Source organism: Sarcophilus harrisii, chromosome 1 (genome assembly GCF_902635505.1).
Source record: "Sarcophilus harrisii chromosome 1, mSarHar1.11, whole genome shotgun sequence".
Classification (NCBI taxonomy): domain Eukaryota; kingdom Metazoa; phylum Chordata; class Mammalia; order Dasyuromorphia; family Dasyuridae; genus Sarcophilus; species Sarcophilus harrisii.
Window position 1 is genome coordinate 688,814,930 of NC_045426.1, and position 13,657 is coordinate 688,828,586.

The 13,657-nt window shown below is 45.6% G+C and overlaps 1 protein-coding gene across 1 annotated transcript in view; it reads left to right on the forward strand.

Moving 5' to 3' along the window:
- The window catches only part of CUX2 (cut like homeobox 2), a 303,004-nt gene that overhangs the window by 275,962 nt on the left and 13,385 nt on the right, over positions 1-13,657 (forward strand). Inside the window, exons 17-19 of the mRNA XM_031948557.1 lie at positions 1,064-1,165; positions 3,743-4,545; positions 5,453-5,612. Of these exons, the coding sequence (XP_031804417.1) occupies positions 1,064-1,165; positions 3,743-4,545; positions 5,453-5,612 (1,065 nt within the window). The remainder of the gene's footprint in view (positions 1-1,063; positions 1,166-3,742; positions 4,546-5,452; positions 5,613-13,657) is intronic.

A 13,657-nucleotide genomic window follows, 5' to 3' on the forward strand; every position in this document is an offset into this window, starting at 1 on the left:
TTGTGTTAGGAACAGCCAGGAGGCCAGTGGGGCTGGATGGTAGGGTTAAGGAAAAAGTAGAGTAACATGTGATAGTATAAAAAGACTGAGGCAATCAGATTTCCTAATGCCACCTAGACCATTGGCCATCTCCAATTCAGTTCTGGGCCCCAATTATGGTCCATTCATAGTGCCTACCCTAGATAATTGACCCATGAAAACTGTCTTCAGAAACTTAAAGGGAATGTCCTATGAGACAGACTTAATCTGCTTGGCCCCTAGGGCAGAACTAAGAACCACAGCTGGATATTGTGGAAAGGCCCATTAAGGCTGTGGGTCAGGAAGAACTTGCTAACCCAAAGTCAAATGGGCCACTTCTAGTGGTAGGAAGCTCCCTTCCCCTCCCCATCTCTCCTCCCCAGATGTGAGAAGGGAGAGCATTCTAGGAGAAGGACAGTAGGTCAAAATGCCCACAGGAGCAGACCGGTATCACTGCATCAGAGTTTGTGGAAGAGGGGAAAAGAGAATGAAACGTGAAATATTAAAAGAGGCAAGACTATGAAGGACTTTAAAAGCCGACAGTTACATTTGATCCCAGATATAGACTTTGAGACATTGAGGGTCATTGTGTAGGGGAGCGATGTGGTTAGACTTGAACTCTAGGGAGCCAAGGGCCTGAACCAAAGTGAGAGAGTGTCAGAGGAGTCTAACTCTTTCTCTCTTTCTCTTCGTTCTTTTTCTTCCCCCCCCCCTTTCTCCTGTTCTCCCTTTCTCTGTCTCTCTCTCCTTTCTTCTCTTTCTTTCCCTCTCTTTCATGACACTTGGTTTTGCTGCTGTCTAAGCTTTCTTGTCCTTGCCCCTCAAAAGCAAAATACCAAAAGGCTGATGACGCTTAGTAGGCCCTCAACAAAGATGAATTTATTTAGTCAGTCTGGGTTTAGCTTCCCCACAGGTGGCTGGGGCTCCCTGCCACATTAAGCCTGACCTGGAGCTGGTCTTATGAGCAGCAACTCCTGGACAGCAGCAGATCAGGTGGGTTCCAAACTGGGCCTCCAGTGACAGGGCACTTCTCACCTCTGACCAGGCAGCATCACCCCAAGGATCCGGACGCCTGAGACAGGCTCAGACGACGCCATCAAAAACATCTTGGAACAAGCAAAGAAGGAAATCGAGTCCCAGAAGGGAGGTGAGTACGAATAGTGGCCCCCTCCTCAACCCAACCCACTCCACACCCAGCCTCTCTCTCTGGGAGGCAGCATATGGTGCAGAGGGAAAGCGGGCAGGCCTTGGAGGCTTGCTTCTGAGAGCCACTCACTCTGTGGGAGCCCAGGCCAATGTAAAGTGGGAGAGAAAACTAGAGAGACAGGGAGAGACAGACAGAGACAGAGGGAGACAGAGAGAGAAGAGAAATAGAGAAAGGGAGAGGGAGAGATAAAAGACAGAGGAAGAAGGAGAGAAACAGAGACAGGGGAAGAGAGGATGGAGAGAGACAGAAAAAGAGAGAGATTTAACCCAGATTGCTTTTTTTTAATGAGTTCAAATATAGTCTCAGATATTTCATATGTATCTGTATATAGTGAGTCAATGACTCACGACTGGACGTGTTTGACTAGGGTAGTGACTTGGTCATTCTGTTTCTGCAGAAAATCACTGAGGAGTGAGGAACAGGTAGAAAAGGGGGGAGTTCAAAGGGCAGTATGGCCGGGTGTGTGTAGTTGGAAAAGTGGAAAGAGACCTGGAAAGGTGACTACTGGTGGGACAAGGAAGTAGACAGAGGTTAACAAAAGGGAAGACGACTCCAAGCTTCCAAGCCTGAGAGATTAAGGGGATGCTGATCCCTTTGGGAAAACATCTGGGGCCTCAAGGAGTTTGGTGGGCAAGGAATTCCAGGGTCAGGGGACCTTCCCTGAAAGCCCACCTGGAGACTCAGTTATGGTCACTAGGTATAACTCCGGATCAGCTAGTTCAGTGGCTCTTGAAGAGTTAAAAGGCTTGAATTCAAATCCTGCCTAAACTACAGTGTGATCTTGAATGTCGCTTCACTCCTCTGGTCTCACTTTGTTTTCTGTCAAGTGATAAGAGTCGGACTCAATGGGATCCCAAAAGCCAGAGCTTTCAGGTGGATCGATTTAGTTTGATGGTGTCTGCTGCCCTCTGGTGGATTCCACCTGCACTAGGAACACCCTGTGTTTCCACTATGAACACTCTTTTCAGGAGACTGTCCTACCATCTTGGATCCCAGAGCTTGCATTTTGAAAAAGACAGACATTCGTGTTTGGCTGGAAAACCAGAGAGCCCCCTGGGACTTTCACAGGGGGATAAAAGCTGAAAGGGACCCCGGAGACCATCCAGTCCAACCCCCCATTTGTTAGAATAGGAAACAGCCCCAGAGAAGGAGGGCACAAAGTTGGTTCAGCAGAGGCAGGATTCAAACCCTCATCCTTTGGCTCTTAAATGAAGCTTTCTTTTTTCAAGTCTACATCCTCATCCTCCTCCTTGGTATTAGACCCTTCTTTCCCTAGTTAGTTTTAAAAAAAAAATCCCCAATGTAAAATATCAGTCAGCCAAGCAAATATTTATATTGTTGAGTGAATAGAGAGCAAGCTTTCATGTTGAGAAGTCCTGGGTTCAAATTATGCATCCCCACAGACTAGCTGTGTGGTCCTGGGCAAGTAATCCGCCTGGGCAACTCTTTAGGACTAAGTTTCAGAGCAGGGCTGATCTTCATTGGCAAAAAGTAATTTCCTCATGGAGAGTTTTATATACCAGAGTCCAACTCTGGGATAAAATAGCCTGAACCAAATTAAAATATAATTCGATCAGTCAATAAACATTTATTAAGTTCCTTCTATGTGCCAGACCCTGTGCTAGAAATACATAAAGATGCAAAAGAAATTCTCTGCTCTCCAGAAGCTTACGATCTAATGGGGTAAACAACATGAAAACAAATGTATACAAAACAAACTAGAGACAAGATAAAAAGGAAATAATTAACAGAAAGAATTAAGAGGGATTGGGGGAGGGGGGAAACTTCCTGTAGAAGGTGGGATTTTAGTTGGGATTTCTTTAAAAGTAAGCCGGGAGGAGTCAATAATTACAACATGTAAAAAATACAACATAGATAATGAGAATTTGTGGTTTTCTAAGTGCTGGAAGGAATCTGTTTCTCTTTGAGTTTGATATCCCTGGACTAGTCAGTGAAATCATAGCTCCAGCCCTTGGGTTACAAAGACAAATATGAACAGTGTTTGCCCACAAGGAGCTTCTACTCTATTCCAGTCAGACCCTCTGTAGCTGGACATTAGGCCAGACATATGGGAGGGGGGGGGAGGGAGAGAGAGGGAGGGAGAAAGAAAGGGGAGGTTCCCTAAGAGATATTCAAAAGTTGGCTGTGGTTACAGCTTTCTTGTAGAAGGAGCCCCAGGTTTAAAGTCAGAGTCTATCTAGTTTAACCCCTCTCATTTTAAAAATGGAGAACATAAAATCCAGCAGAGGGCAGTAGCTTGCCCAGGCACATAGTTGGTCATCATTAACACAGAGGTTAGACCCCAGGTCTCCCCACTTTGCCTCTCTTATCTCAGGCTGCAATTAAAAGTAGGCCCCGAATAATTCACCAAATGGATAATCCATAAGGTGGATAATCATCAAGTTACTGTATTGGTCCCCTGAAATGAAGCAGCATGGGGGAGAGGGGGATTGAAAGTCAGCCCTCCCTCCCAACCTCCACGGCCTCTGTCTCCCCCCTCCCTCACACCCTCCACAGGTGAAGCTAAGAACCCCTCCATCCCGCTCAGCGTCCCCAACGGCACAAACACCAGCACCTCGGAAGACGCCATCAAGAGCATCTTGGAGCAAGCGCGGCGGGAGATGCAGGCCCAGCAACAGGCCCTGCTGGAGATGGAGTCGTCCGGCCGTGGTGGGAGGCGCTCAGTGCCCCCCTCCCCCACCGAGCGCCCAACACTGGCCGCCGTCAGCCAGAATATCGTCCAGGCCTACATCAAACAGGAGGAGGGGCCGGCGGGACTGGGGGTGACCAGCAGCAGCGCCACGCAGACCCCCCTCACCGTCCTGTCCCCCGCGGCCTTCGTCCAGAGCATCATCCGCAAGGTCAAGTCTGAGATCGGCGACGCCGGCTCCTACTTTGACCAGCACTGGGCCTCAGAACGCAGCGTCCTCAGCCGGCCCTACACATCTGTGTCTCCGTCCCTCTCCTCCTCTTCCTCCAGCTACTCCAGCCAAGCCAACGGGAGGCCCTGGCCCCGGGGAGAGCCCGGGGAGACCCTGATGAACGAGGAGGAGGTCCCAGCAGCCACCAATGGGGAGGAGGAGCTGCCCAAGGTGGGGGAGATGAAGTTGGAGGGGGCCGGCTCAGAGCTGCCCGGCAGCGGACGGCTGGCATATTACCCGGCTTATGTGCCCCGGACCCTGAAGCCCACGGTGCCCCCCCTCACCCCAGAGCAGTACGAGATGTACATGTACCGGGAGGTGGACACGCTGGAGCTGACCCGGCAGGTCAAGGAGAAGCTGGCCAAGAACGGCATCTGCCAAAGGATCTTTGGAGAGAAGGTAAGGGCTACCCTACTGGGCTCTGTGGCGGGCAAGGGAACAAAACAGACTATGCAAGAAAAGCACTAAGGGCCAGGTACTGAGATGCAGTCACTCCCTAGGGTAAAAACAGAAGATTGGGTGTGTAAACTTCCTTCAAGAAGTTTACACTCTAATAGGAGGAGACAGTCCATAAAGGAGGGCTCATGCTATGCTCCCCCATGCGCCACTGTCCAGAAAGGCTGGAGGGCTAATGAAGGCGAAACTGAGAAACAGAAGGACAGCTTCCTCTGAAAGGATTCCCCTTTAAAGCACCAGAGCTATCAAGGCATTCAGTCTTGACCTCCTAGGCCATTGTCTTGTCCACAGAAGTCCAGGGGATCTTTGGAGCTTTTCAGGAAAGCCAAAGATTCTAATGGGAAGAGGGACTTCTTCCAACCCCCTGGCACTGAGAGCCAGCCAAACTCAATCCAATTTAACACATGTTATTGAGTTCCTTACTCAAAAGGAAGCACTCTACTAGGCACTAGGGATACAAATGCAAAAGTGAGACCGTCCCTGCCCTCAGTATCCTACTAGAGGGATACATTGATTCATTCATGCAAAACACATTTACAAAGCACCTACTATGTGCTCAGCACTAGAGCTACAAAAAAAAAAAAAAAAAAAATGAAAATCTGTCCTCAAGCTTGCATTTTTGAAGAGCTTAGGAAAATCAGACTCTCATTGAGACTGAGCATAATGGCCTTGGGATTCTCTGGCCCACCCAGAGAGCTGTTCTATCCAGGGGACTTTTTCCCAGAGCAGCCCCAGGGGAAATCATAATGGCACCTCCAGTGGGCCTGAAAATGACCCAGGCTGGGCCAAGAGAGGTGGGAAACTTGATCACTGTGACACTACTGACTGTCCCTCTTCCTCGTCCCTCCAGGTGCTGGGCTTGTCCCAAGGCAGCGTGAGTGACATGCTGTCCCGGCCCAAGCCGTGGAGCAAGCTGACGCAGAAAGGGCGGGAACCGTTTATCCGGATGCAGCTCTGGCTCACGGATCAGTTGGGCCAGGGCATCAACCAGCAGCCCAACCCCACCCAGGGTAAGTCCCAAGGCTGGTGGGAGCCAGGCAGGAGAGAGCCCAGAGCCTCAGACTCATTACCCCATAGTCATGGCCAGAAAGTCCACCTAAACCTAACTTTCTCATTTTACAGATGGAGAAACTGAGGTCCAGTAACTTGATTAAGATCCCAAGGGTGGCAAACAAAATTGGGGTATAATTTGAACTCCAGTCGTCCAAATCCCTTCTACTTCCTATTCTTTCAGAAACACAAATGGTGATCTCTGGAAATGGGTCATGAATAGAGGAAAAAGATCCGGGACTAGAAGAGCAGGAATTGCAGCTAAACATTTGTCACAGAAACTCAGTGGCAAATCTAAGTAGATTTTAAAATGAAAAAGGCTGCCTTCTAGGTAGTGAGCAACCCCTTCCTAAGGACAGAGAAGGGAGAATCTGAACAGCAGTTGAATGCCCACTTGTGAGGATTGTTATAGCTTAATCATCACTGTTGTTGTTCAGTCATTTTTCAGTCATGTCTGGCTTTTTGTGATCCTATTTGGGGTCTTCATGGCAGAGATATTGAAGTGTTTTGCCATTTCCTTACCTAATTCATTTTTACATATGGGGAAACTGACTTGCCCAAAGTCAGAACAATAATAATAGCCTACATACAATACTTTAATTTTTGTTCAGCACTCTCCCTATTTTCTGTCACTCAGTTCTCACAACATAGCAGGGAAGGAGGTGCTGTTATACCTATTTTATGGAGTGTTAAAGTATCTTGCTCAATCTCTCACAGCTAGTAAATGTCTGAGGCAGAATTTGAACTCAGATCTTCTTGACTCCAAGCTAGGTACTCTATCCAGTGGGCCACCTACTTGCTTGAATGAGACAAATACCCCCCATAAAAATCAATCAGAGTTGGGGACAATCCACCAATCAGGGGAAGAGGAATCAGACTCCAAAGGAGAGAGTGAAAAAGGACTCTCAATTCTCCTGGTCCAATACTTCTTTTTTACAAATGAGGAAACTGAATCCTAGAGGCTCGTAAATTTTGATCGAAACCTTGCAGGTTTTACCTGGCATTCATGAATTTCTTTTTAGGTTATATATAAATGTGTGTGTGTGTGTGTATGTACTTATACATATATAATATACATATGTATAATAACATAGGATAATATAATATTAATCTATATTATGATCACTCTGTTTTGATATAGTTGGACACTCTTGGAATCCTATGTGTTTTATGCATTTAAAAACATTATCCCAACAGGACTAATGCATTTTGCACAACTCTATGGAATTGTCAGGGTTGATGCAGTTTTGCCTTCATGATGGGTAGGGGACGGGTGGGAAAAAAAGAGAATTTGGGCCTGGGAAAGGAAAAGAAGAAAAGGTCTCTATGCTTTTAAAAATAATAATAATAGAGGCAGCTAGGTAGCGCAGTGGATAGAGCACCAGCCCTGAAGTCAGAAGGATCGGAGTTCAAATCTGGTCTCAGACATTTAACACTTCCTAGCTATGTGACCCTGGGGAAGTCACTTAACCCCAACTGCCTCAGCAGCAAAAATAATCATAATAATAATAAGTTATTCTGAGGAGGGGCCAGTTCATAAGTCTCACCAGATTGCCAGAAAAAACCCATGATTCTCAAAAGGCTGAGAGTCCCTGCTTTCAAGCCATCAAGTCCAACCTGCCTCGTGGTACCCATAAAGACAGGACAGGAACCACTCAAAAATTGGGGATTCCAACCCTGAGCTTGGACAATGTAGATACTTCCTTAAGGATCTTATGCATCATTTGCTGGGAGACAGGGGAGAGGAGATTGATAAATCAAATCAATACATATTTCACAATAGCTCATATTTTAATATCTTGTAATTATAACAAATTTAAAGTTTGAAAAGCACTTTACAAATACTAATTTTATATCCACAACTGCGGGAAGTAGATATTATTGTTATCCCATTTTATAGAGAAGGAAACTGAGGCTGAGAGAGGTTAACTTGCCCAGGGAAGGGCTAGGAAGCTAGGAAGTCTCTGAGGTGAGGATTTGAACTCAGGTCTTCCTGACTCTCCTAGCTGCCCCAGTTATGTCACCTTTACTGACTGCTACCTGTCTCCTCGGTGAAGGGGGTGATATCACAAAGTATAAAACCGGTTCCTGCCCTCAAGGTCATACATTATAGCTGGTAGAGGAGACAGGGGGAGAATAGTGGATAGAAGGCTTGACTTTGGAGCCAGAGAGAACAGTTCTGGCTGATCTTAAGTAAGTAACTGACTGGGCTGCCCTTTTGTGGCACCACACTGCTCTCCAGGAAGACTTGGGGCAAAGAATTATGGAATCCTAGCTGGACAGCTCTCCCGATTCATTCTCCTTCATATCCAGTTAAAATCTGCCTTTCTGGCAGGTTTGACCAGTGTCCTCTCTGGGAACAAACAGGGTAAACCAAGTCCCTCTTGTGCGTTACAGTCCCTCAAAATCTGGCCAATAGTCAACATGTCCCCTCTCCGTCATCTCTTCCCCAGTTGAAGCATCCGCCATTTCCTTGGAATAATAATACCATCTACTTCCCACAGTTGTTGTGGGTATAAAATCAAATAATATTTGTAAAGAGCCTTGAAAACCTTAAATCTATTATAATTACAAGATATTAAAATACAAGCTATTATGAAATATGCATTGATTTGATTTATCAATCTCCTCTCCCCTGTCTCCCAGCAAATGATCCATAGGATCCTTAAGGAAGAGTCCACATCTACATCCATAAGCCCGATCTATAAGGCAATGACATGGGGCAGTGATGAGCCCTTGGGACAAATAAAAGGTTCTTCAGATCTGATGCAAATTGGCTTCGTATTTCTGGAAACTCTGTGATTAGTATTTTAAAGGACAAATTGGAACTCCCATTTCTATCTAGCCCAAAGCACCGGATGACTTATGCAGGAATGGTCCAGTTGTACCGCCCGAAACCTTTAATGGGACCTGTTTTTAGTAGTCCATATTTAATATATGTCCATCTCTAAGTCAATTGATACATCTCTCATTCGCTCTTCCCCACTGGGCTGGGTCATTTCTTCCCGTCAGAGGCAACGTCCACATATGTCCTTCTTTCACTTCCTTTGCTCCCCCTTTAGGTCAAGGACAATCCATCTCCTATTCCCCTCTGTGGGCTCTGGGTAAGCATGTACCTCAGAATGGGTTCTTGCTTCAGTAGGGAGTGTATAAGGGAGTGCCCAATTGAGACAGAAGTTGGGCTCAGCTCCCAGCACCCCATTGTCGGAAGGACATTGAGAAGTGGACGGTGCTTCAGAAGGTCATGGAATCCTTAAAAATGAGACTGCCCAGTGCAGTCATCTTGGTGGTTCCTGTGGTTCAAGGAGTTTATATTATTTATGTTTATAATATAATATAATTATATTATATATAAATAATTATAATATAAGATAATATAATGTTTATATTATAGTCTGATGGAGGAGACAAGTATAGAATAGTGGATAGAGGTCTGACTTCGGAGCCAGGAAGAACACTTCTGGCTGATCCTGAGTCATTTAGCTTGCCGATGTCCATTCCTCCACCTATAACTCTCTAAGAAAGTTGCTGTTACTCTCCTCACTGGAGGGAGTTTACACACCCAAAATTCCCTACATGGATAAAATCACAAGTCTAAACCAAAAAACGGAAGATGGTACTTAGACACAAATACCAGTGCCCTGAAAGAAGGCTTGAATTTTATACTTAGCAGTTGTGCATAGGACAAAAAGCTGTTGGGAAAGCCAATGGCCCTGGATGAGAGATGGATTCCCAAAAGTCTCAGTAACCTGGAATGAGGACTGATGATAATAACATGGAGCCTCTAGGTGGCATCGAAGTGCACAAAATGGTAGACCTAGATCAGGAAGACCTGAGTTCAAATCCAGCCTCTGAGCCTTCCTAGCTGTGAGACCTTGAGCAAGTCACTTGCCCTATTTTGCCTCAGTTTCCTCCTCTGTAAAATGAGCTGGAGAAGGAAATGGCAAACTACTCCAGTGTCTCTGCCAAGAGAATCATAAAAGGGGTCATGAAAAGGCAATTGTGACTGAAATGACTGAACAACAAATATGTATTTCCATAAATAGTAATACAAAAAGAGACTCCCCCCAAAAAAGCCCCTTCCTGGGGATACACTTCAAATTATCAATGTCCCTTGTAAAATGTGGCCCCCAGAACAGAACACAGAACTCTACCCAGATGGGGCCAGCCCAACAGAGGACGGTCCTGGGCACTCTGCCTCCTAGAACGAATGCAGTTTAGTTTAGTATTGCATTAGTTCTCTTGGAGGCGTGATAGAGCCAAGTCAGGCTGTTCTTGCACTCAGGGAAACTGCCCACAGATGTGTTTTAGGTGATCCATCTTGGACTCCCCTCTCTTATACTTGTGAAGGATCAACTTGACAGTACCAAGAAAATCCCAAATGGGGTCATGAAGACTCAGATATGACTAAATAATAAACCCCCCCATTTTAATTGGGCAGCTAGGTGGCACAGTGGTTAGTTTGGGACCTGGAGGCAAGAGGACTTGAGTTCAAATCCAGCCTCAGACACTTCTTAGCTGTGTAACACTGGATGAGTCACTTCATCCTGTCTCAGTTTCTTCCTCTGTAAAATGAGAGAAGAAATGGCAAACCTCTCCAGTGTCTCTGCAAGAAAACCCCAAAGGGAGTTATGAAGAAGTCATTTCACCCTGTTGGACTCAGTTTCCTCATCTGTAAAATGAGCTAGAGAAGATGACAAGATGTTCCAGAATCTTTGCCAAGGGGTTTTCACAGACATAACTGAAATGACTGGATGGCAACAAACTGAGGCACAGAACCACCGACACGGCCGTAACCCCGTGTTAATCTTGTAATAAAACCAGAAGTAAGAGAGATGCCACAAAGTAATGCATGAGCAATTCCCCAGGGAGAAGTACAGAGAAGTGCTCTTGGAGTTCAGAATAGGGAGGCAATGTGTGGGAAATGAAAAAGTTTCAGAATCCAGGGCCTGGATTCAAATCCAAGCTCTGATATTTAACTATGTGACTCTAGGAGAGTCACTTCTCTGTGTGCCTCAGTTTCTTAATCCATAAAAACCAAGGGAACTAAACCCATTGACTACTAAGCTCTTTTAGCTCTAAACTGAGAATCCTATTCTTTCTCTGAGTTCTGGTTTCCGCATCTGTAAAACGGGGATAATATTCACAGCCTGCCTCCTAGATTTGATAAAAACCATGTCAGCCTTAAAGCACTATAGAATTAGAGATATTATTACTATTTTGCCTGAGTAACTCTAGGTGATTTCAAAGAAATGGAAGGACTCAAAAAGTGGTAATGTTTGGGCAGAGAAGATGTGGATAGAGTTTTCAAGCCAGGATTTTCCCACACTATTAGAAATCACCATTCTAGTCTGTTCTCTCTCTCTCTCTCTCTCTCTCTCTCTCTCTCTCTCTCTCTCTCTCTCTCTTTCTCTCTCTCTCTGTGTCTCTGTGTGTTTCTGTCTGTCTATCTCTCTTATCCACCTCTCTCTTACTTTCTCAGTCTCATTCTCTCACTCACTCTCACTGTCTCTCTGTCTCTGTTTCTCTGTGTATTTATCTCCCTCTTACACACTTACACTCTCACTCTTTCACCCTCTCACTCGCTGTCTTTGTCTCTCTTACACACTTTCTCAGTCTCACTCTCACTCACTCTTTTTCATTGTCTCTCTGTCTCTATTTCTGTCTGTTTCTGTCTTTCTGTCTCTCTCTGTCTTTTCTCTCTATTTCTCTGTGTCTCTTTCCTTCTCTGTCTCTCTGTCTCTGTCTCTCTATCCTTCTTTCCTTCTCTGTCTCTGTCTGTGTATCTCTCTTCTCTGTCTGTTGCTCTCTGTGTCTGTCTCTCTATCACTCTCTCTATTTGTCTCTGTCTCTGTTTTTATTTCCCCCTCTCAGTGTGTGTCTGTGTGTGTGTCTCTTTCTGTGTCCCTCTGTATCTATCTCTTATACACTCCTTCTCACTTTCATTTTTCCACTCGCTCACTCACTCCCTTTTATTCTCTGTCTCTGCTCTCTGTTTCTGTCTCCATCTCTGTCTCTGTCTCTCTCTGTCTCTTTCTGTCTCTCTGTCTCTCTGTCCCTCTGTCTGTGTGTGCGCATGTGTGTCTCTCTGTGTCTGTCTCTTTTTTACAAAAACACACACATACATGAGATGACCCCAAAGCACAAGTATAAATGTCTTAGATAAAGATATAGGTTGTCATGTGCATGAACTTTGCAGATGACACAAAGTTAAGAAAGAAAGTTAATGTCCTGAATGAACTGGGATTCAAAAAGATATAGACAGGAGGGAACTTTGGGCTTAATCTGAGATGAAATTTAAGGAAGATAAATGTCAAATTTTATATTGAGGTTTAAGAAATCAATTTCTCGCATCCTAGAGAGAATTGTATGTCGGAAGTTTATCCGAAAAGTAGCTAGAGAGCATGATATCACCAGGATTATAGGATTAATAATAAATGTAGCATTTACTTAGCACTTTAAGGTTTGCAAGATATTTTATAACTATCAATTTATTGGTCTCCTCTCCTCAATACTGAGAGTTACCTTGTTTTATTATTCCTATTTTACAGCTGAGGAAAATGAGGCAGTTAAGTGACTTGCTCAGGGTCACAGAGCCAGTTAGTGTCTGAAGCTGGATTTGCACCTCCAAGGGCAGCACTCTTTATATTGTATCACATAGCTGGAAGGGACTCTTAGAGGCACCCTCGTTTGACTCCCCTCATTTTACAGATGGAGAAACTGAGGCCTCCAGAGTAGAAGAGGGATTTGCTCAGAGTCACAAGGTAGTGAGCTGTTGCAACAGAGAATTGGCTTCTGGATTCCCTTGACCTTGACATTCTGTTTGCTAAGAGCAGGTGTCTTCCACCCAGAACAACCTACATCAAGCACAGTGCTCAGGAAGCCCATTGGGACCGAGGGAGTCCCAGACAATGCCCCAAACTGGCAGCAGACCCGTGCAGCTGCAGGCCTGGGCCCTGGAGTGCTTGGCTGCATTCCAGATGTGAGGTTCAGCAGAAGGGCCTTCCCCTTAAAGAGCGCTTCACAGCTGGGTGTCCCACAGCTCCCCCCCTCCCAAGGGAAGGGGAGGGATTTCTCCTTCCTTGAAGGCTTTGAAATGAAGATAAATAAATCCCAGCTGCCCAGGGCAGGTCGAGGCAGAAGAATGGGGCACAGGACTCTGGTCCTTTCCAGGATTGTGATTGGATCCCAGAGAATCCTCTGCACATTTGTCCCCTGTTGCAATTATTTCTAGATCATTCCATATGACATTCCCTCTGAACCACCCTATCCCACCCCTCCCCAGATGGAGAGCAGAGCCCCCTCTCTGTTCCTTTCTCATCTACCTGGGACTCCCCTCTCTCCGTATCCTCTGGGTCTCCCCTACTTCAGACCATACCACATCCCCAGAGGGCCGGTGCCCATGGAAATGGAAAGACAGAGACGCAGGGGGGACCCTGTGCCGGATGTGGGAGAGGAGGACGACTATTAACTAAGCATCCAGCTCCTTCCACTTGCCAAGGAACCCTTTGTCACATCTCTTATTTTAATTAACTTGCCTCATTAGAAATGCCCACATTGTGCATAATAAATATTCCAGACACTTCTGTATTTGTCTTCTTGGAATTCTTAAGCAGAAGAGAAAATCTCTGTCTCATTCAGTCAGTCTGTCTGTCCCCCACTTTTTTTCTTGTTCTTTCTCTCTCTCTCTCTCTCTCTCTCTCTCTCTCTCTCTCTCTCTCTCTCTCTCTCCTCTCCTCTCCCTCTCCCTCTCCCTCCCTCTCCCTCTCTCTCTCCCTCTCCCTCTCCTTTCTCTATCTTTCTGTCTCTTTCCATCTCCCCCTTTCTTTCTCTTTCTCCCTTTTCTCTTTTTTTCTGTTTTCTCCTCTCTCTCTCTTTCTCTTTCTCTCTTTCTCTGTATATCTATCTCTTTCCCTCTCCCTCCTTCTTTCTGTCTCCTCTTTCTCTCTTTTCTCTGTCTTTTTTTCTCTCTCTCTTTCTTCCCCCTCCTTTTTTCTGTATCTAT